This window comes from Brienomyrus brachyistius, chromosome 10 (genome assembly GCF_023856365.1).
Source record: "Brienomyrus brachyistius isolate T26 chromosome 10, BBRACH_0.4, whole genome shotgun sequence".
Lineage (NCBI taxonomy): Eukaryota > Metazoa > Chordata > Actinopteri > Osteoglossiformes > Mormyridae > Brienomyrus > Brienomyrus brachyistius.
The window spans coordinates 28,562,184-28,582,790 of NC_064542.1; the positions used below are offsets into that span (position 1 = coordinate 28,562,184).

At 52.2% G+C, this 20,607-nt stretch overlaps 1 protein-coding gene across 1 annotated transcript in view; it reads left to right on the forward strand.

Annotated features, from left to right (window-relative positions):
* Positions 1-1,386: 1,386 nt before the first annotated feature.
* slit3 (slit homolog 3 (Drosophila)) overlaps positions 1,387-20,607 on the forward strand; it is a 40,416-nt gene continuing 21,195 nt past the window's right edge. Inside the window, exons 1-11 of the mRNA XM_049027738.1 lie at positions 1,387-1,412; positions 2,572-2,643; positions 5,897-5,968; positions 12,336-12,407; positions 14,489-14,652; positions 14,818-14,962; positions 16,122-16,193; positions 16,746-16,817; positions 17,576-17,647; positions 18,862-19,005; positions 19,243-19,406. Coding sequence (XP_048883695.1) covers positions 1,387-1,412; positions 2,572-2,643; positions 5,897-5,968; positions 12,336-12,407; positions 14,489-14,652; positions 14,818-14,962; positions 16,122-16,193; positions 16,746-16,817; positions 17,576-17,647; positions 18,862-19,005; positions 19,243-19,406 — 1,075 coding nt within the window. The remainder of the gene's footprint in view (positions 1,413-2,571; positions 2,644-5,896; positions 5,969-12,335; positions 12,408-14,488; positions 14,653-14,817; positions 14,963-16,121; positions 16,194-16,745; positions 16,818-17,575; positions 17,648-18,861; positions 19,006-19,242; positions 19,407-20,607) is intronic.

Sequence of the window (20,607 nt, forward strand, 5' to 3'; positions counted from 1 at the left end):
ACCACTCAAAAAAGCCTTCCCTACTCCCAGTCTGTTTTAACAGAACTGTGGAGGAGTGAAAACCACAGGAGAGGCACATGGCGGGGGTGGCGCCCTTGCGGGGGTGGCGCCCTTGCGGGGGCATTCAGCCAAAGGACGGAACGTTTTTATACTTTTTTTATATCCAAGGCAAACAAGGAGCCGCTGTCATCTTGGAAGCTGCCTATCAGAGCCTGATGGGATGGGAGCCTGTTCCCCCTCTTTCTAGCTGGGTCTGGCTACAAACCATCACGACCATCATCACCACCATCACCATCATGGATGCATGGGGAGGCTCACAGGCAGTGAGTCACATAAAGCTGATTTCAGAAAATCAGGACTCCTTAAAAGTGAGTTTCATGTGGGGGGGGGGGGGGTCAGATAACCTGTGTATGGTTAAGACCCCCTCTGGACCAGGTGTGTGCGCTCAGGGACTCGTTTTTACCATATGAAACCAGGCTCAAACACAGACATTAATGATCAGCAGCTTTGCCACTCATGTGTCTGGTCAGATGGCCCCATGTTTACTTTCGAGGCGTGAATTGATGCCCCTAGGATACGGGTCCTGATGCTAGTCTGGGAGCAGGGATGCTAACAGTGCAAGCTGCAACATCCGGGTGGGCCCTTCTGTCCAGCAGACCCCAGGGCCCCGATCCGCTGCCCTCACACCCGCCCTGCACCTTTTTATCAGTCACATGCCGTTGTGCCGCCGGCCCGTCTGGACAGGGGGGCCCGTAATGGAATCAATGGGGGAAAGCCGGAAGATTTATGGCCTCCATCCAGAGGAGGGCAGCGCAGCAAAAGGAAATTAATGAAATTTGCAAGCAGATTGTCAGTTTTGGAAGACGAATGCACTCCTCCAGCCCTCCGCAGGCCCTCGTCTCTGTCATGCTTCTGGGAGGATGAGGCCGTGGCTGCAAGAATCTCATGTGAATTTAGGGGGGGGGCGGGTTCTCTCTAATGAATGAAGTGGTCGATGTGAATGAATGAATGAACAGATGATTGAATGAGTGAATAAACGGATGAATGAGTTACTGAGCGACCGTGTGTGTGCATGCCTGAGCGGGCGGCCCCTGCTCGCGCTCTGAGGCCCCCTGTCCTTCTGGCTCTGCAGCTGCCTTAAATAATGCCTGTTTGTCTTAATGGGGGCCTGTGTGTCTCCGCGGTTCTCAGTGACTCCCGGCGAACAGGCGCAGGCGGACAGACTGTATTTATGTTTCGTTGGCACGATAAAAAAAGGCCACAAAGCAAACAAAACAATCAAATATTTATGACGACTTAGCTGGGGGGGGGGGGGATGTTTAGATAGTTGTCTGTGCAGTCAGCCAGGCGACACGTGGAGCTCGCTAACACTGCGCTGTTTACGCAATGCGAACGAAAAGGGGGCTGCCCAAGTGTGCTTGTCGAGTCGTCGTCCCCCCCATGGCCGCTTGCAGATTTACAGTCCATTCTTCCGCCGTGCAGCACATTTTCAGAGGCGCCTGACAGAAAAACAGCAAGCTGCTGGTCGGGAAAGCTCTGTTGGGGGGGGGGGGGGGGGGTGACAGATGGGGGGGGGGGGTTGGCGCAGCGCTGGACTTGTCGAAGGGACACCAACGTGGGGCAGCGACAACACTGCCTCATTCAGCGCGTGGATCTGAAACCCGAGTCACTTCGAGCAGAAACACTCGCTGCTTTTCTCGGACGGATGTGTAGTAAATTTTGTTTTTATAACGCTTCAGGAGGAAATTGCCGGCTCGCCATTTAGCTCGTAGATCCCCAGGGCCTCGCAGTGGGATCTGGCCGGGTTCCACTGCAGTTTATGCCGCGCCTTGGACCCGGGCCTGATTGTTTATCACCAGAATTGGCTGTAGCGGGGTCACGGGGGTCGACCCGATTGGTGGTCCCGTTTCACGAGAGCGGCGAAAGAGGGGGTCTCTGATTGGCCGAGCGCATATCTGTATCTCGTTCATCTCCTGCTTTCCCGGTAATTGCGTTCTGGTTTTCGAATTATATTTGCCAGCCAGAGTCCACAAACAAACAAGCTTAATTAAGTTAAGGGAACCCACTCTGACATGTCAGGAATAATCCGAATCATGACTCCATGCGGCAAAAGTCTGTCTCCCTCCTCAGCCTCCATCTCACTTCATCTTCTTCATGTCACTGAGATTTGCGGTCTTAGTCTCCTCTGTAATTAATCAAATATATTTATTTGTGAGTCTCTGCATGTTCTCCCAGTGTTTGCGCAGGTTTCCATTGCGGGGTTGTGGTGCCAGTAAAAGTGCCCAAAGTGTGTGATTTTCTGTCTGTGCCCTACAATGGAGTGGCATCCCATCCAGGATTCCTGCTGCCATGTGCCCTGTGTTATCTGAGATGGGTTCCAGGCCCACTGAAACTTTTTATTAAATTAGAATTTTAGAGATGGATGGATGGGTGGATGGATGGATGGGTGGATGGATGGGTGGGTGGATGGGTGGATGTACTGCTTATACACACACAGAAGGTAGTTGTGTTGTTGAAGACTCACCTGGTTAAAGCACACACCCCCCCCCTTTTGTGTTGTGTAACTGACAGAGACCTGAGCGAGAACCAAATCCAGGCCATTCCTCGCAAAGCCTTCCGGGGGATCACTACTGTCAAGAACCTGTAAGTACCACCCCACCCCACCCCCCCCCTTGTCCGGTTAGGAGGACGCTTCTCAGGCTTTGTGTAAATAAAGTCAGGTGACCACACTGATTTTCCATAACTAATAGCGGGTTAGGTATCGGATCTCGTCCAGTAAACTGTGGGGCTAATTTAACAAGTTTTTCAATAAAGGAGAAATTCAACCCTGTAATAAAAAGACCTAATATAAAATTTTGTTTTTGTTATGTTATCTTCAGTCTGACAGCTTAATTATTTCTGCAGTCCACAGTCCAATTTAGACGTGCATTAAGGCCGGATGAATGTGTTAGAGACAGAGAAGTAGCCGCAGGACAACTTCACAGAGTTTTAGCTCCAGAATGGCAGTATGCTCAGGCCAACGTTCGGACCCTTGGCACAGACCAGGAAACACTGCGCTTCTGGCTGGCAAAACACAGCTGGGTCCGGAAACAGGCCTGGGTGGAACCGGGAGTGATCCCTCAAAGTTTGTACAAGACACTTTGTTGAAGTTACACTTCACGGTGTGATATTTCCCTTGATAACTAACCAGCGAAATCCATGGGGCCCTGTGTGTGGGTGTGTGTTTGGGCCCATTGAAAGTGCGTTTAGGCTGCACTACCTTGGACATGCTGTCGGCCTCTCATCTTCCAGCTGAACTGGACCTCTACACATGTGACAGTCAGATGTGGGGGGGGGGGGGGGGGTCACCAGAGCTCAGCGCTACTCTTCCCAAGCGTATGCTACTGGCATTACCCTCATGCTCCTCTCCTATATGGCCTTAATGCACATCTAAACTGGACTGTGGACTGCACAAATAATTAATGGGTTATTTAATATTTTGTGTAGTGACCGGTACTGGCCAATAGGGGGCCTCACACAAATACCACCCTCCTTATTGTGCCTTTTGAGCACAGTGTTCCAAAGTAAACGACACAGAACTTCACCCACTTCAGAACCCGTGGAAGGACAGGTAGGGATGAGCCCTCCACCCTCCTACTCCGGGGGTTCTCAGTGATGGCCACGGATGTCCTATGTCCTTACAGTCACCTCCCCGGTCCCTTCGCCTACCGTCTCCCTCTTCGAGCCCACTGCCCCATCATTCTCCTTTACTGGTGTACTTTATCTTCACATCATACGTTGGCAACAGTCAGACACCACTGACCATTCCACAAGAGACATGAAGAGATTCACGGTCCTGCCGAGGGAAAATGGGGCTTTTGTAGTGGTACTCATGGAGGTCTATGTAGTCTGCTGAGATCTGCAGAGGCTGAAGGTTCCCGAGCTTGTGGAGATCAGTGGAGACTGGAGGTTTACGGACCTTCTTGAGATCTGTAGGAACTGAAGCCTCGTGGTTGAGCTATGCCTCAGATGAGGCCAGTGCAGAGTGACTCACAGGTGAATGTGAGGACGTAGCTGCCCACAGGTGTAACACCCCCCCCCCGCCCCCTCCGCCCCCCGGCCCCCCTGCACTGAGATAGGCTCATAAAAAGCCTGCTGGTGTCACGCTTTCCTACCCAGAATGCCGTGGCAGCCGCAGTCCCTGTGAGTTATGGTGTTGCAGACGATAGGAGCAGCAGGTTTTACGAGCAGACAGGAAGCTGCGGTGCTGCTGGCGCCCCCTCGCCCCCCCACCATCTCTCAGCCCGTAATGAGCCATGGTGAGACTCAGTACCGTGTGCTATCAGTACCGAGTCCTGTGGTCCCTGTAGCATGTTGACAGTGGTGGGAGTTTGGGACCTACGCCTGCCCTACTGCCTCTTATCACTGGGATTATCAAAGGCTACCGTAATTAGATTAAGGGTAATTAAATTTTAGTGTTCCGCCCTCCCCCCAACCATGCACCCTCATCCCTTGATATGTTCACCTCTGTTCACCAAGGACATTCAGCAGACCACCGAGACGACCATCCGAGTGACCAAGTGATGTGGTCTCCAGGCGACAGGGAATGTATAATCAAAGGGCAGACAGTACTAAGTGGGGGAGGGGGGGCACATGAGTGATGGCCACCTTAAAACCCGTGTGGGCTCCTTGGACAGCTCTCCTGCACACACTCAGCACCGCCATCCGAACCAGCTCCATCGACTGACGCTGCATCAGGGTGTGCAGCTGATGCTGACCTATTGATCCAGTTGGGGAAGACCGTGCGGGACCTGAACCCACAACCCGCAGATGCAAACTCTGCAGGGCCACAGCTGCTGCTGCCCCAGAGCTGGCATCATCCAGATGATGGACCCATCTCACAGAAGAACAGGATTTGTGTTGTATTTCTGGTCGTCATACAGTCGCTAAACACACCCAGCATGTCATCGGATGTGAACCAGTTTGAGAAACATCGTCTCTGTTAACTGGTATCGATTATGAGTGACCCCAGAAAGTCCTGTTGTTCTCCACACTGGTCCCCTCTCGTCCCCAAGGCAGGAACTGTCCAGATAGGACTGAAAGGTGAAGAGCCAGTTTGGGGGCACAGGAGGGGTAACAGGGAGACTGAGATGGAGCATAAACTTGGTATAAAGGGCGGGAGCTGGGAAGCTTCCTGTTGGGTCCGATCGCCATGGAGACTTCTATCAGGGAGTCACACCCTCCATGGATGTTAAGGAACCTAATAGAACAATTTTTACATTTTTGCCACCTCCACCCCCCCCCCCCCCCGCCCTTCACCATCTGTCCCATTCTCTGAGGAGGCGTGGGAAGGTGGCCACTTAGGCTTGAGGATCAAAGTAACAGAACGGGAGGTTTGTAGCAGGAGAGCATCCAGCGGCAAGGCAAAGCTGATTTACAAACGTGCGCGCCCCTTTAATGAGATTGTTGCAGTGACGGCCGGTAAAAGCGCCTAATGGATTGGGCACCCTAATGTAATGAAACAACTGCCATTCCCCTTTGTAAAATCAGGAGGGAGGGAGGGACACAAGGACAGAAAATGAATACATAGAGAGGGCTGACAGTGTGAGGGGCTGCGCTCTCTCTCTCTCTCAATGTCCCTCTCTCACTTTCTCTCTCTCTCCCTCTCTCTCTCCCTCTCTCCCCTGCTTGCTCCTACAGCAGCAGGCATAACGAGACGATGGCCGCTCCAGCCAGCTGCTCTGTCTTTGGGCTGCGGTTAGCAGAACTGAAAGCCCGGCTTGTGGGGCTGGTGTCTCCAGCGTCTCCCTCTGCCCCTCACTGCCATCCGCCCCCCCCCCTCCCCCCCCCCGCCCGGCTCATACCCCCCCTGCTCCCACCCTCACCCACAACTCTGACTCCTGTCTCTGGTCCGCAGGCAAATGGACAGCAACCACATCAGCTGCATTGAGGACGGAGCCTTCCGCGCCCTCCGCGACCTCGAGATTCTGTGAGTTCCTGCACCATCTGCTCCGGGGAGCCTGAGCCAGCTCCTTCTCTTTTCTCCGATCTTTCTTTCCCTTTTCCTCTCTGTTTGTCCGTTTTCTCTTCCTGAGTGTCCTCTGAGCGGCAGTATGGCCTTGCCGGTCCTGCATTTTTGCCAGTGAGTGGTGTCTCTGGTGGATTTTGGTGGTTAGTGCTGGTGATGAGTGTCTGTGGGCAGGTTTTGGTTGTTTGTTCTGGTGATGAGTGTCTGTGGGCTGGTTTTGGTTGTTTGTTCTGGTGATGAGTGTTTGTGGGCTGGTTTTGGTAGTTTGTTCTGGTGATGAGTGTTTGTGGGCTGGTTTTGGTAGTTTGTTCTGGTGATGAGTGTTTGTGGGCTGGTTTTGGTAGTTTGTTCTGGTGATGAGTGTTTGTGGACTGGTTTTGGTAGTTTATTCTGGTGATGAGTGTTTGTGGGCTGGTTTTGGTAGTTACTGTTGGACTCACTGTTAACTGGTTAAATGTGTGGGGGGTTTTGACCTCTCCTGCATAGCTTTTTGTTCCTAATCAGAGTTTAGACCCACTCTGGAGAAGCAGATCTTAGATAGCTAGATAAATATGTCTGGCATATAGGTGATCTGAGGTGGCATTCAGCCATTCATTCATTGAACCTCTAATGCAGTTAAATGAACTGCACGTCATCCACACGTTCATCCGTCCACCAGCCAGCTGTACCGTTTAGCACTTGTGGCCTTTCCTTAAGTCGTCTCTCATCAAGAAATTCCTTTGTTCCGAAGCAGTCATTTACATTCCAGATTGTTTTATTACACAGTTATTAAACACAGAAATAGTTATACCAGGCCTGAGTGTGAAGTAAATTTCTGAGCAGAAACAGATAACGCTATTAAATTTGATGTTATGTAATCGTGCATCTCATTTGGTTTTTATCAGTGCAAAAAGCAATATTGCCTTAGCACAGAATAGTGGTGATATACTGCAAATTCCTTGTGGATGATCATGGCTCATAGAGGTGTGCTGGTTGCTGTTTCTTGTCAAATTATCATCAAACCTGTAGCGAAACGCTGGAGCAGTTTGGAGATCGTTCAACACGGTGATGCTGTTTAAGGTCTCACAGAGGACAGTGTTCCAGCAGGAAGGAGCAGGGCCACGTAAGTCCAGCCATCACAGCTGGGATTCACCGGGATTCAGTTGGGAAGTATCCGCATGATAGGGGGAGGGTGTGTGGTTCACTGGGGTAGGATGCCATGCCTGTGATAAGAAGGTTGCTAGTTCAAAACACAGGGCCAGCAGAGTGATTTCACCAGTGGGTGTCTGAGCGAGGCCCTTAATCCCCAGTTAATTTAGGGGCCGTCTGAGCCTGCTTTCTTAAAAATGCACAGTGTTTTGGATAAAAGCCTCTGCTAAACGTAATGTGAATGTCATAACCATGCCACCAATTTCTCCTGTTATCCGTAAGGGCGGCTCGCTTAAGCGACGGCCAAAGCGCAGTCACCCTTGGAAGTAACGTGCCTTCTCTGCTCCTCTCCGAATTAAAACATGAGCGAGCTGACGATTCCGCTAATGGCCCCCGAACACGGCCGCCTTTCCTTGTCCCCGACGCTGCTTCGCATTTCGATGAGCCAGAGTAAAGATCGCAGGCATGATTCCGGCGTGCTGTAAAAATCTGGACAACTTTCAACCCGAAAGAAACTGCAATAAATTACAAAGTGGAGAAGTAGGAATGGCGGAGCGAGTCCGTACAGGGGGCTCATTCCAGAAAAGCACGTAGCTCTGAAAAATGAACACAGCTGCAAAAATATTCCGGCATTCAAAAATATGTTAGTAATGATAATAATTCAATTTGCTTGTATTTCTTCTTTGATATTTCCTCAGACCATCGGTGACACGTTTCCCAGGGAGCATGAGCACATGACCTCAGTGCATGCTTTGTCTGCGGAGAGCTAATACCTTTAATAATGGCCTTCCGTCTGTGGAAATATGCCCCATTTGAACAGGTGGCTTTATTAAATTTAAAGCACGTGGCCTGTTGCACGGAGACAACGGCGTGAAATCGAGACGGTCTGAGGAAAATAAAGGACAATAAAGGCGCTGTGATCCAGCGCTGCTCCATTTCATTGTTCACTGAGCAGATACAATGCAGGACCATCTGCCTGTAAGCAGGGAGGTACGGAACCCACTCACCGGCATCGCTTATCAAAACAGAACCCGCTGTTTAGGCGTGAGCAGTGCTAACCAGAACCAGAACAGTAACCACAACCCTCTCAGGCTCAAAGGCGGGTCTTCAGATTTTATCATCGACAGTCTCAAACCCTGAACCACACTGTCTGCTGTAAGCTGCGGTCTAGTTGGTGTGTTTTCGTGTGCAGTGTGTTTTTCGTTAAATAAATGATTATTAATATCTGTGTGAGTTCTCTGAAGAAACGGGAATGAGTTATAGCTTTCAATGTTTTCATGAAAATATCTTCTTGAGATAAGATGTTGTCCTGATGGGATTCTGAGGAATGTCTCCCTGAGTGCTTGTCAGATCTCTCTTGAACAATCCAGACGCTGGCTGATTCCAAACTCCTCTGAGAGCCTGGGGTCAGCCAGTTATGTCCGCCGCTTGCAGCAGAGCAGTGAGCAGCTCGGCAAACTTCACCCCAAAGCGGTGGGGTGTTACTCACAGAAACACCATATCGGTTCAAAATGACCCCAAGTCTTTATTTTACTTCCCTTTTTTTTAACATGAACACCTTGCTTATTTGCAAGCATGGGCTTTGTGGAAGAGGCGTTCTCTGCAATTTATTTATCAGACACTCTTATCCGGAGCAATAGACTATTTTTGAGACAGCAGTGGACAGAGACTGTGGAACATGTAGCAGTTAAGGGCCTCGCTCAGGCACCCAATGATGAAGTCACTCTGCTGAGCCTGGGATTTGAACCGGCGACCTTCCAATCAGAGGCACAGCATCCTAAAATGCCAAGTCACAGACCACCTGCATCTTTCAGGAGGTGGATGGAAGGGACTGTCAGAAATGCAGGAGGGAGGGCCAGACGGTGTTCCTCACCCTGCGGTTTCCACTCACGGAACTGCAGGCTTTCTGGAGACCTTCCTGAAGGAGACCTTCTTATTTACAAAGAGCACAGGGGTATTCGATGAATTACTCATACATGCTGGTAGTTCAGAGTACACAGTCATCTCCAAACCAATGACTTTCTTTTAGCTGTGCCATGGACTTTTAATTTGCTGAGGGCCCAACCCATGATTTCGGTCAGCCGGTCCCCCTGGCACGTGCATCGCAGGGAGCCGTGATCTTAGATTCCTGGAGCCAGGTGACGTCATCGCGAGGTCCAGGGAGCACGAGTGTCTCTGCTGTTAGCCCCGCCACCATGGAAACGGCATTTATAAAGCCATGAGATAAATCCTGGGTCTCTGACCCACAGTATCCCCTCGGCATGATATCAACAACGCATGTCACACGCTAAACAAAGACACCTAAGGTGACGTTTCACCTGCCGGATAATGGTCTGTTTATATAGCGCGTGCTGAGATCAACTCTCGTGCCTGACCTGAGCAGGCAGAGAAGAAGACGGCCCGAGGACTGTGCCGAGCGGACCCCCAGAGGTGGCGCTAATTAGCAATTCTATGCCTCTTTAATAGCTGACAGCAGCCCACCTCCTTGTGGAAGGTATTGATCTGACCTCCGCATGGCCGATTAAACTGTAGTCCTTAGCTAAATAATGTGGCTGTCACCGTGATGGACGGGGAGGTGGGGGCAGAAACAAGCTCAGTGCAGGGAGGAGGCGAATCATCGTGATGTTTTTAAGCCCAAGAAATGCGCCTGCCCCCAGACAGAGCCTCCTCCGTGTTATTGCGGTCACGGTGCTGCGTGGTGGTATCAGGTATGATCTGTAAGTACCCCTTCTGCTGGCTTCACACCGGGGGACAATTAATCATGTCGCTCTGAGCGTCAGGAGGTAGGTGCAGCTTACACCCGATCTGTCCTCGTTTATGATATAACGGCCTCGTCAGCGCTCCGCTCATGTCGTCCCTGCCTCCCCCCACTGCTCGGGGCTCCCACGGGTGTGGCCTTTTCATCACCTCCTTCTGGAGAGGGTTAGGGTTCGCTTTCCAAGCATAATCTCTGGTGTCTTTGCTGTTGTTTCACTGATCCCGCTCTCAGGCTTGGGGTTCACGATGTGGCCCTGCTGCTACTGGTGATTTTAGGCCTGTGTTTACCCTTAGCGAGGTTTGTTTGAGTTAGTGGCGTAGCGTTCGATTGCAGATCCGTGCTTCAGCAAAGCTCCCCGTGCTTTGAAAACAAAAGCAGACCCATTCCTATCCAGTTTGGACCGACTCCGTCACACTGCAACAAGCTCCGCGGAGACCCTGGACCCCGTAACGAAATTAGCCCTCATCTGGGGGCACTTAGTTCATTTGTTTTGACTTCAAGGCCTGACTTAAGGCCGCCGTGACACTTCAGGCGCTGTTGCCGTGGAGTCGGTGACCAGTGCCGCATTTTCCCATGGTGCTCTCAGGATTCTGAAACAGACAGAAAGACACAAAACCTTCTTCATGTTTCGACGGCCACTCTGTCTCTCTCATCTGCACAAGCAGGGAACCGCACTCCTCCTATCCTAGGGTTGAAACATATAATCAGGCTAGAAATCTCAGGCACTGTGACAGGCGTCACACCTACACTGCGCCCTGTCTGACCCCCACATCGTGTGTCTGAAATGCTGTTCTGCCTGCCTCTCCTCCACTCCTGCCTTCATGTTACCCCCAGCTGCCCCTTCCTAACTGCCCCTTCCTTCAGGCCATTTGTGTTCGGGAGAATCACAAGGAGCAGTTTGCAAGACTTTAGTGACTGTGGGAAGCGTGTGTGGACGTGGCCACCATACTGCTCTCAGGTAATGCAGACAGTGAGCATTGATTCCATGGTCTCCAGCAAACTAGCATGGAGGTCGAGACTGAGCCTGAAGATAGCACCGTCTCAAGGGTTCTGTTTCCTCATAATCACTGTGGTTATTCAGTTTTTATGTGTGCTCTACCAGCATTTCCATGGCATATGAAACCAAAATATTTGTAATTAGGAAAGAGTAAATGCAGAGTGTGACTTTATGCATGGTTGTAGTGAGAGACTTTACTGCCTGGCACCAGTGTGTGCAGTGTTAGACTTTACTGCCTGAATGCAGTGTGTGCAGTGCAATACCAATATGCCGTGTGTGTGTGTGTGTGTGTGTGCAGTGTGGGACTTAACTGCCTGGATACAGTTTATGCAGTGTGAGATTTTGCTGCCTGGATGCAGTGTGTGTAGTGTGAGACTTTACTGCCTGGATGCAGTGTGTGCAGTGTGAGACTTCATTGTCTCCCTGCAGCTTGTCTGCAGTCTCGACACAGTCATTGTCCAGCAGCACTTTCCAGAGCCCTTCGTCTCAGTGCTGCCCCCTGCCCTCGTCTCACGCTTCTTCTAAATCAGCCTATGTTTTATGGCTGGGGAGGTTCCTTTTGCCTTCCTCACGGTACAGATTTGATCCCTTGCCACTCTTCTGTGGTCTCGTCAAGGTTGCATCCCTTCCCCTTCCAAGATTACTGCCAGGTATTTGGGTAGCAGAGTTGTTTTTAACTTACGTTGCTGTTGCTGCTGCCTCTCCCCCAGTCACGGGCCATACGTGACTCCCGCCTCCTGCCGAAACTCTGGCAGGGCCCCGTGTGAGGGCCCAGGCCTGGCTCAGCCTTGCCGCCACGCAGGGATCGCGTTTCGCTGTGTGCCGAGGACGTCGCCCCTGCGTCCTCCCGCTCAGTAGAAAAGCCATCTTCTCTCCCTTGCGGTTGTTATGTTTTACCCCGTTCTTACTCCCCCTCCGATTCGTTATAAATAAAACCTTGAAAATCCCACAAGTATGGTAATGTTTGGGAAGGGATTATTATACCGTAAAGTGGGAGGCCATTCCCTCGGGGGTGGGGGGTGGGGGGTGGGGGGCGCTCGGACGCACATCAGCGGACCGCTGTACCACGGGCCGCATCGCATTTGACGCTGGCCGGGAGGAACAGCCTCGCTCTCCCTCGGTAACCCTGTCATTAAGAGGTAAAGCTGTAAAGCGTAAGTTGCTAGGAGGCGCCGTTTAGCTGCTTTCTCAGCGCCATTTAAGCCCTCATCGTTCAGCTTCGGGGGGTGGGGGGGGATAGGGGGTGTCGCTGTGGGGTTGGACTGCAAAGTCGCACTGTTTACAATAAGAAGCTTTACCCGTACAGATTTGGTACCACGTACTGCTGGTGGGGGTGTCCCTGGCCATCTACAGGGTGGGGTGCGGGGAGCAGCAGAGACTCACCAGATTTCACCCCCCCCTCTTAGTTATGTTAATGAAACCCCCCTCCCTCTCTGTCTTTGCAGCACCCTCAACAACAACAACATTTCCCTTATCCCACTGTCCAGCTTCAACCACATGCCCAAGCTGCGGACTCTGTAAGTATCACTAATTAGCGCCATTGTTGCCATTGTTTCCTTGATTATTTAGGCAGATCTGCACTATCCACGCTGACTGCACCTGGCCACAGGTTAACAGGCTAATCTCCTTCCAAGAGCGTTGCTGTGTAATTCCCAACACGGTGCAGCAGGGACCGTGGCAGATTGGCAAAGTACGCCACAGGTTAAGAAGGCCGTCAGCTTGCCAGCACAGGCAGGGCCTGGGAAAAAGCCCCGGCGTTTTAGCTGTCAGGATGCGACCGCGATGGATGAGACCCGCTGGCTGGCCAGCCTCCCTGGAACGTGGTCTCACCATGGCCGACCTTCACCTCTCCCGCCGCCGCCTCAGGGTTGGCCAGTTCGGGCTTTTTCGAGGAGGGTAGGAAGGCTTGAGATGAAAATACGGAGCCTCTCCTCCCCAAGAGACACTGCCGTAGCCCCACTCTGGTGTTGACGGGGACCCCCCATGATTTTTGGGGGCACAGGGGTCTGAGATTTTCCACTTTCGGAGGCTCCCTCCCGAAGAGGATGGCCCCCCCATCCATCAGGAAAGCCGACAGGCCCAGGACCCCTTCCCCCCGGACCCCGGGGCCCCCAATCTCTCTTGCGGGATTGAATTTGCTGACGCTGTCCTGGCCAGACCTCCAGTTCTCTGGGCAGTATTGAATTATCCACACCAGCCCACCACACAACCCCCCCCCCCACCTCCCCTCCCTCTGCCTTTGTATTGAATTTTCTTCCAGTAATATCCATGAGGTCTCGATATTGAATTTTTTGCTTGTAAAAACAGCTTATTAAATCAGATGTTTAGAGATGTCTGTAATCTGTTTAGTGGGGCCGGGGGGTGGGCTTCTGGTTTCTTAGGCGGGAGGGGGGGGGTTCGTCCCACTTCCACATAGCCGCCCCCATTTCATTACCCAGATGGATGTCCCCTGAGCAGGCTGGGGGGGCAGACCCGGTGAAGAGAGCGCCCCCCGCTGCCTGATGGACACCCCACCCGCAACCTTTCTGCTGGTCTCAGCTGAATGAATCTGTCCTGCTCCAGATCATCCACGTCTACGCCTGCATTTGCAGCCTCCTTAAATCCCCCTGCCCCGTGCCAGTTTAATCCCACTTTGCCATGATTAGTCCCAGGCCGTAAATGGGATTTTCAGCAGGAGGGGCTTGTGAATCTTACAGGATTTCCACAGTGACATAGACATGACAGAAATGACATAGACAGGCCCGAAAAGCCTCATGCTGCCTTTTGAGGCTATTTTTCATCCGACTTTTATGTTATTGTCGTATAATGGGTCCCAAGGGGCAGTCATTTGAAGGGCAGCTGAGGTAGGGGGGGGAGGCATGGAGCCCCAGATGCTGCCACGCTGGCAGTGCCTTACCATTAGTGCTGTTGGCATCAGTGTTAGTATCAGCATTAGCAATAGCAGTGTTGACGTCAGTGTTAGCACCAGCATTAGCAATAGCAGTGTTGACGTCAGTGTTAGCACCAGCATTAGCAATAGCAGTGTTGACATCAGTGTTAGCACCAGCATTAGCATTTGCTACATGCATTACTGATAACATTAGCACACATTTTTCACTTAGATGTCTTCAGACACATGTCTTATTCCAATTACCACCTTGAATATACAATATTAAAATAGGATCTCGGAAAGATGTTAACATCCTTGCTCCGACATCATGACAGAGCATGAAACTGGTTGTTCTCTCATCGACTGGTCAGTGATCTTCATCTTCTTCCAAAGCAAACAGCCAATCACAGGATTCAAAGTGACCAATCAACAAAGTGGAAAAATCCAAAGTCTCAAAACATAACCAGTGGTGCGTGTGTTGTGCAGTAGCAGAGAGCGTCCAGCGAGAGCGGGCTTGTAGAGAGGATAGGTATTCTATTCGCGGCCCCTTACCTGCGCCTGGTTAGGGTTTTGAGAATAATTTCCGAGCGAGCAAAAGAGCGATCGTTGTGTGGACACATACAGAGGATGGGCTTTCTGCTCGCGAGAACATACGCGCGCGGGTTGTTTTTATGTGCGCGAGATTTGAGGTTAATTAAACGCCACACCTCACACCATCTCCTTCCACAGGCGTCTTCACTCCAACAACCTGCACTGTGACTGCCACTTGGCCTGGCTCTCCGACTGGCTCCGGCAGAGGAGGAGCCTGGCACCGTTCACCCAGTGCATGGCCCCCGCCAACATGAGAGGTCTCAACGTGCCCGATGTGCAGAAGAAGGACTTTGTGTGTACAGGTAGGTATTTAAGGTGCGAGTGACCTGGAGTGATGTGGTAGGAGACACTTCAAACAATTAGGAGTGTGGCTAACTGGCTTGTTCTTGCCCAAGCCTCCGACCTCTCTTGGGTCAAATGCATCAGTACAGAGGTGCGTTGTTCATCACAATATCCTCCCCCTTCAGGCCCTACCCAGGCAGAACCTCGCACCTGCACACCTCAGGCCTCGGTCTGCCCGGCGGCCTGCACCTGCAACAACAACATCATCGACTGCCGTAGGAAGGGCCTCACGGAGATTCCCGCTAACCTTCCCGAAGGCATTGTGGAGATGTGAGTGATGTGTACACCCAGTGTCTGCATAGGCCACACCCCGACCACACCTAAACGCACCACACCCAAGTGGGCTTTGGCTATTCTGAGGCTCCGTTTCTCATGCTACTAGGCCAGTCGAGAGTCCAAACTCTGCTAGAGATGTTCCCTTTACCCCCCAGACGTTCGTCCGAAGTCACAAAGTTTAATGTTATTTCCTCACACCAGCAGGATTGTCTATTAATTCTGCAATGAACCCCTGTACCCTGGGTGGGACCATTTCATGTATAGATTAGCTGGCCATAGCTTTCTGTTTGCGTTGCTAAGGCAGTGCTGCTCTGCACGTGACGGCATCCGTTTCAGCACGCCCTGGTTTCTGTGTGGGGATGACCTTTCCGTTGAAAAGTCAACGTCAGGTAGGATCCATTACTCAGTGCTGCCTCCCTCACGCCCTCAGAGACGGACGAATCCGGGTAAACGGCCTCCCTCCCGTTCCCTCCCTTTATCACTACATACCGACGGGCTGAGCTGCTTGTCCTGCTCACTGTCCCCTAAGGCTCTGAATCCATTCCTCACCGTCACACCTGGGTGCCCCGAAATGAGTCGTGGGATGTGGATGGCTTTCTGACCCCGACACCCCCCCCCTCCCTACACCACTGCCTCCTGAGATGGAGGATGGATGTAACTGATGCAGGGTGGGCTTAGGGTTAAGGGCAGAGTCCGGACAGAGATGAGGCAACTGTGCAGGCAGAGGGCAAGGAAGACAGGCATGCACATGCAAACTTAAATATAAACATGGAAATACCCACTCAACACACATTATCAAATACACAGTCAAATGCATGTCTAAATACACTAAAATACACAATCAAATACACTTGTGCAAATGTACATTCAAATATATAATCAAATGCACGTTGGAATACACAACCAAATACATCTAAAATCATACACAATGATGCACATTCACCAATTTCCCATACCGCCTTACACTGAAACACATTCTCACAGTCAGGAGTGATCGGGGTCCACGTTAGGCAGTGCCTCTCTACCCTGGGGGTATCTCATGTAGGTTCACAGGGCCACAAAACTGGGCTTCTGTGATGTGACTGAGCTGAACAGGCTGGGGCAGTCAGACAGAACCTGCATTTTAACCAATCTCACCTGCTCTCCCCCGTAGTCGCCTGGAGCAGAACCTGATCAAGAGCATCCCTGCCGGAGCATTCTCTCTGTACAAGAAGCTGAAGAGAATGTGAGTGCGGACTGCAGGGGGGTGGGGGTGTTTATGTGGTGCGCACACTCCCACACTGCACTGGCCTTTTAATAATGCAGAGTGTAGGGGTGGGGGGGGATTCATCTCCCACTCAACCTCCAGCCAGTCAGCACTCTGGGCCAACTGCATGTTAGGGGGCAGCTGCGATCTATCAACCACACAGGAGTGTAATCTTATCACTGAATGCCACGGATGGAAGGATGGGCTCTGCCCCATCCCATCTGTACCTAATTTCTGACCATGCTCCTGCCCCCAGCACCACCTGATTCCTGACCATGCCTCACCCTATCTGTACCTCATTCCTGACTATGCTTCTCCCCCCAGCTGTAGCTCATTCCTGACCATGACCCACCCTATCTGTACCTCATTCCTGACCATGACCCACCCTATCTGTACCTCATTCCTGACCATGACCCACCCTATCTGTACCTCATTCCTGACCATGACCCACCCTATCTGTACCTCATTCCCAGCCATGCCCTGCCCCTGCCTGCTTTATAACACCCTTGTTTCTCTTTCACTCTCCTCCAGAGACCTGAGCAAGAACCAGATCTCCGACATTGCAGCTGATGCCTTCAGTGGCCTGCGGTCCCTCACCTCACTGTAAGTCGTGCACCATCGCACACACTGTAAACACACCATACACACACACTAAACATACACTGTTAAGCACACAGTGTAAAGTCACAGTGTAAAGTCACAGCATAAACGTGCACTTTAAACATGCAGTGGACACATTCCTGACCTAACCTATGATGAGCAGAGAAGTCAAACAGCAGTGGAAGGTGCACAGACACCTTAAAACACAATCCTGCAAATACATACCTGCAAATACACACCTGCAAATACACACCTGCAAATACACACCTGCCCTAACAAAGAATGAGCGGTAAGACGGAATTAGAGCAGACATATACACATATACATACACAGGCACAGTAAGAAGGTGGGAAGCAGACAGCTCAGAATCTGCCAGCATCTGCAGCCATGGGGCACAGAGACATCTCTTTGAATCTCCATTTAAATATCCTGAAGATGAGTGACACATGTGGGAGCAGCCTGGGGGACACAGACACATTAGAGGAGGCCCCCCATCCACCCCCATCTGCTTCAGGAAGTCATTAGCACCTTGTGTAGCTTCGCTGCTCGTTGCGGGAGCAGAATCGGGTTTGTCACACACTCACCAATGGTCTGTCCCATTACCACTGGCAGCCCTGTGATTACTCTTCTCCTTCCGCTGTCACCCAGAAATACAGTGTATCCTTAACCACCAGGCCCCCTGCTGGTACCCAGAGCAGAACGCATTTGCAGGAAATGATTTCAGGTGTTTATGTAAAGGGAGCACGCTTGTGTCCCCACAGGGTCCTGTACGGGAACAAGATCACGGACATCCCCAAGGGACTCTTTGATGGGCTGGTGTCCCTGCAGCTCCTGTAAGTCCCTGGAAGAGGCTGTGATGGCGGAGGACTGTCTGCGTCACTTTGTGTGTCTGTGTCTGCCTGTGCCAGTTCTGTGTGTCAGCGTCTCTCTTTGTTTTGTGTTTCGTGCCTCTGCATCTCCTTTCTCTCTGTACGACCTGTGTGCACGTGTGCTGTACATCCTCCAAGAACCTCTCTCTCATCCGGAACGATCCCCTCAGCGAGTGGCCGCCTTTGTGAGATCATTAGCCTCTAAACGGGCCGTGATTACAGAGTATGTCTCTCACACCTGGTTATGCGGATGTCGACATGGAAACATCTCTCAGACGTGACGCCAGAGCCTAGAGGGCCGCCTGTTTTAATACCCGTGTCTCCAGCTCTTTAGCCATTTCACTAGATGGAGATGCTTGGGTCTCTGCTTGTTTGTGTGTTTATAGTCCGCTGTGTGCGTGGGGGGACGGGAAGGGGGGTGGAGCCACTCTCGGGCCCCGGGCTGCTCACCAAGGAACTGCATGCTTTTTTGCCTTGGTTTATTTTTTACCCTCGGTACCCCCAGACAGGGGCCAGTTTGTTGTTTCTGGGGGCCCACTTGAAAGGCCACTTTAGCGCCCCCCCCACAAATGCATGGTTTGTGTGGTAAACACCTCATTAGCCTAATGATATAAGCACAAAGCACACGGGTGGAGTTGGACCAGCCTCAGTGCAATCAGTAATGCTGTCCTGTCCTGTGCTGTGTAGCCTGTGTTACTCCAGCCTGTCCTGTGCTGTGTGGCCTGTGTTACTCCAGCCTGTCCTGTGCTGTGTAGCCTGTGTTACTCCAGCCTGTCCTGTGCTGTGTGGCCTGTGTTACTCCAGTCTGCCCTGTGCTGTGCCTTGTGTTACTCCAGCCTGTCCTGTACTGTGTAGCCTGTGTTACTCCAGCCTGTCCTATGCTGTGTGGCCTGTGTTACTCCAGCCTGTCCTGTGCTGTGTAGCCTGTGTTACTCCAGCCTGTCCTGTGCTGTGTGGCCTGTGTTACTCCAGTCTGCCCTGTGCTGTGTGGCCTGTGTTACTCCAGCCTGCCCTGTGCTCTGTTCCTCTTTCTGTTGTGTTGCCTGTGTTTCCAGGCTGTCCTGGGACTGGTACTGTGCGTTGTGGCCTCCCTTTCCTGTGACCTCAGTCATACCAATGGTAGTGGTGTATAGTAGTAATTATGATGCTTACACTCTTTCACTTTGATATGCCTGCAGGCTGCTCAATGCCAACAAGATCACCTGCCTACGAGTGAACACCTTCCAGGACCTCCAGAACCTCAACCTCCTCTCACTGTATGACAACAAGCTGCAGACCATCAGCAAAGGCCTCTTTGCGCCCCTGCGGTCCATCAAGACCCTGTGAGTGCCAGGCCTGCCTTCTGGGGGAGGGGGCTGGGCCAGGGCTGGGGTGGATGTGGCAGGGTGTGTGGGGGCGGGGTGGGGTGAGGCAGGATCATGAGTCATGGAGTCGCCGGACAGGGCTTGGAATTGGGGTGAAGCTCCCGTGTCAGATGTCACACGCTGTGCTGCCATGACGACAGTCACTCCCCATCTCAGCCACGTTGAGGGTGACTCTCTCTCTCGGTGCCCCATCAGACATTTGGCCCAGAACCCCTTCATGTGTGACTGCCACCTGAAGTGGCTGGCCGACTTCCTGTTCGACAATCCCATCGAGACCAGCGGCGCCCGCTGCTCACACCCGCGCCGCCTGGCCAACAAGCGCATCAGCCAGGTGAAGAGCAAGAAGTTCCGCTGCTCAGGTAATCAGCCGCCGTGTGTCCTTGTCGGGATGGGGCGGGGCTAACTAGGGCCCCAGGGCTGGGGGCCATGGGCTTGTGTCTGGGATTTACAGCCCGTGCTCTGTGGGATTTCCTCTGGGTATCAGTGGGAATCTCTCAGGACTCTCTCTTACCAGGCCAATGTGACCTGCTTTGGACCAGCTGCCTTAAAGTCTTTTGTTTCATTAATTCATTCTTTGGTTAGTGTGTTTGTTCAGGGTGCCTCTCTGTTTGACGTAGTGGGGTGTCTGTGTGGTTGGGGGTAGAGACTTTCTTTAATGACCCCGCCTACACCCCGCCCCCCCAGCCCAGGCCACACCCCCAGCTTCCTGCCCGCTCTGTCCTAGTTGCTCCTGTCGCCCTCGCCCTCCTCTTCTGCTGCAGCTGTCTCTTGTGCTTGATCTAACCATGTGCCGCCGCCTGCGCTCGCCTTCACATGGTTCCGTCAAGCACCAGGGACCGCTGGGCACTCGCACGCAGCATGGCATTGTGGGATAGCACTGCGGGACTGCCGCTTACCCCTGGCGCAGTGGAGCAAGGCGGCACAGAGAAAAGATGACAGCAAAACGGGGGGGTGCTTAGAGGGGCCGGCGAGGCTGAAGATGGCTCCCCCTGCACCGCTGTGGGGATTCTGGCTCTGTGTTTGCTGTGGCCGCGTGGCTCTCTGAGATGCGAGAGCATACCCGCCCCCCCCCCGCCCCCCCCCCCCCCCCCGCCCCCCTAAAAAAAAGCCAACATTGTCACCAGGGTTATTCTCAACCATTGTGTGTGTCTGATTGTGTTTGCATGTGTCTATGAGTGTATGTGTGTTTGTGTCTCTGTCTGTGTTTCTTTGTACCTCTGATCTGTCTCTGCGTGACTCTGGTCTGTCTGTGTCTCTGTAACTCTGATCTGTCTCTGTGTGACTCTGGTCTGTCTGTGTTTCTTTGTAACTCTGATCTGTCTCTGCGTGACTCTGGTCTGTCTGTGTCTCTTTGTACCTCTGATCTGTCTCTGCGTGACTGGTCTGTCTGTGTCTCTTTGTAACTCTGATCTGTCTCTGCGTGACTCTGGTCTGTCTGTGTCTCTTTGTACCTCTGATCTGTCTCTGCGTGACTCTGGTCTGTCTGTGTCTCTTTGTAACTCTGATCTGTCCCTGCGTGACTCTGGTCTGTCTGTGTCTCTGCGTGACTCTGATCTGTCT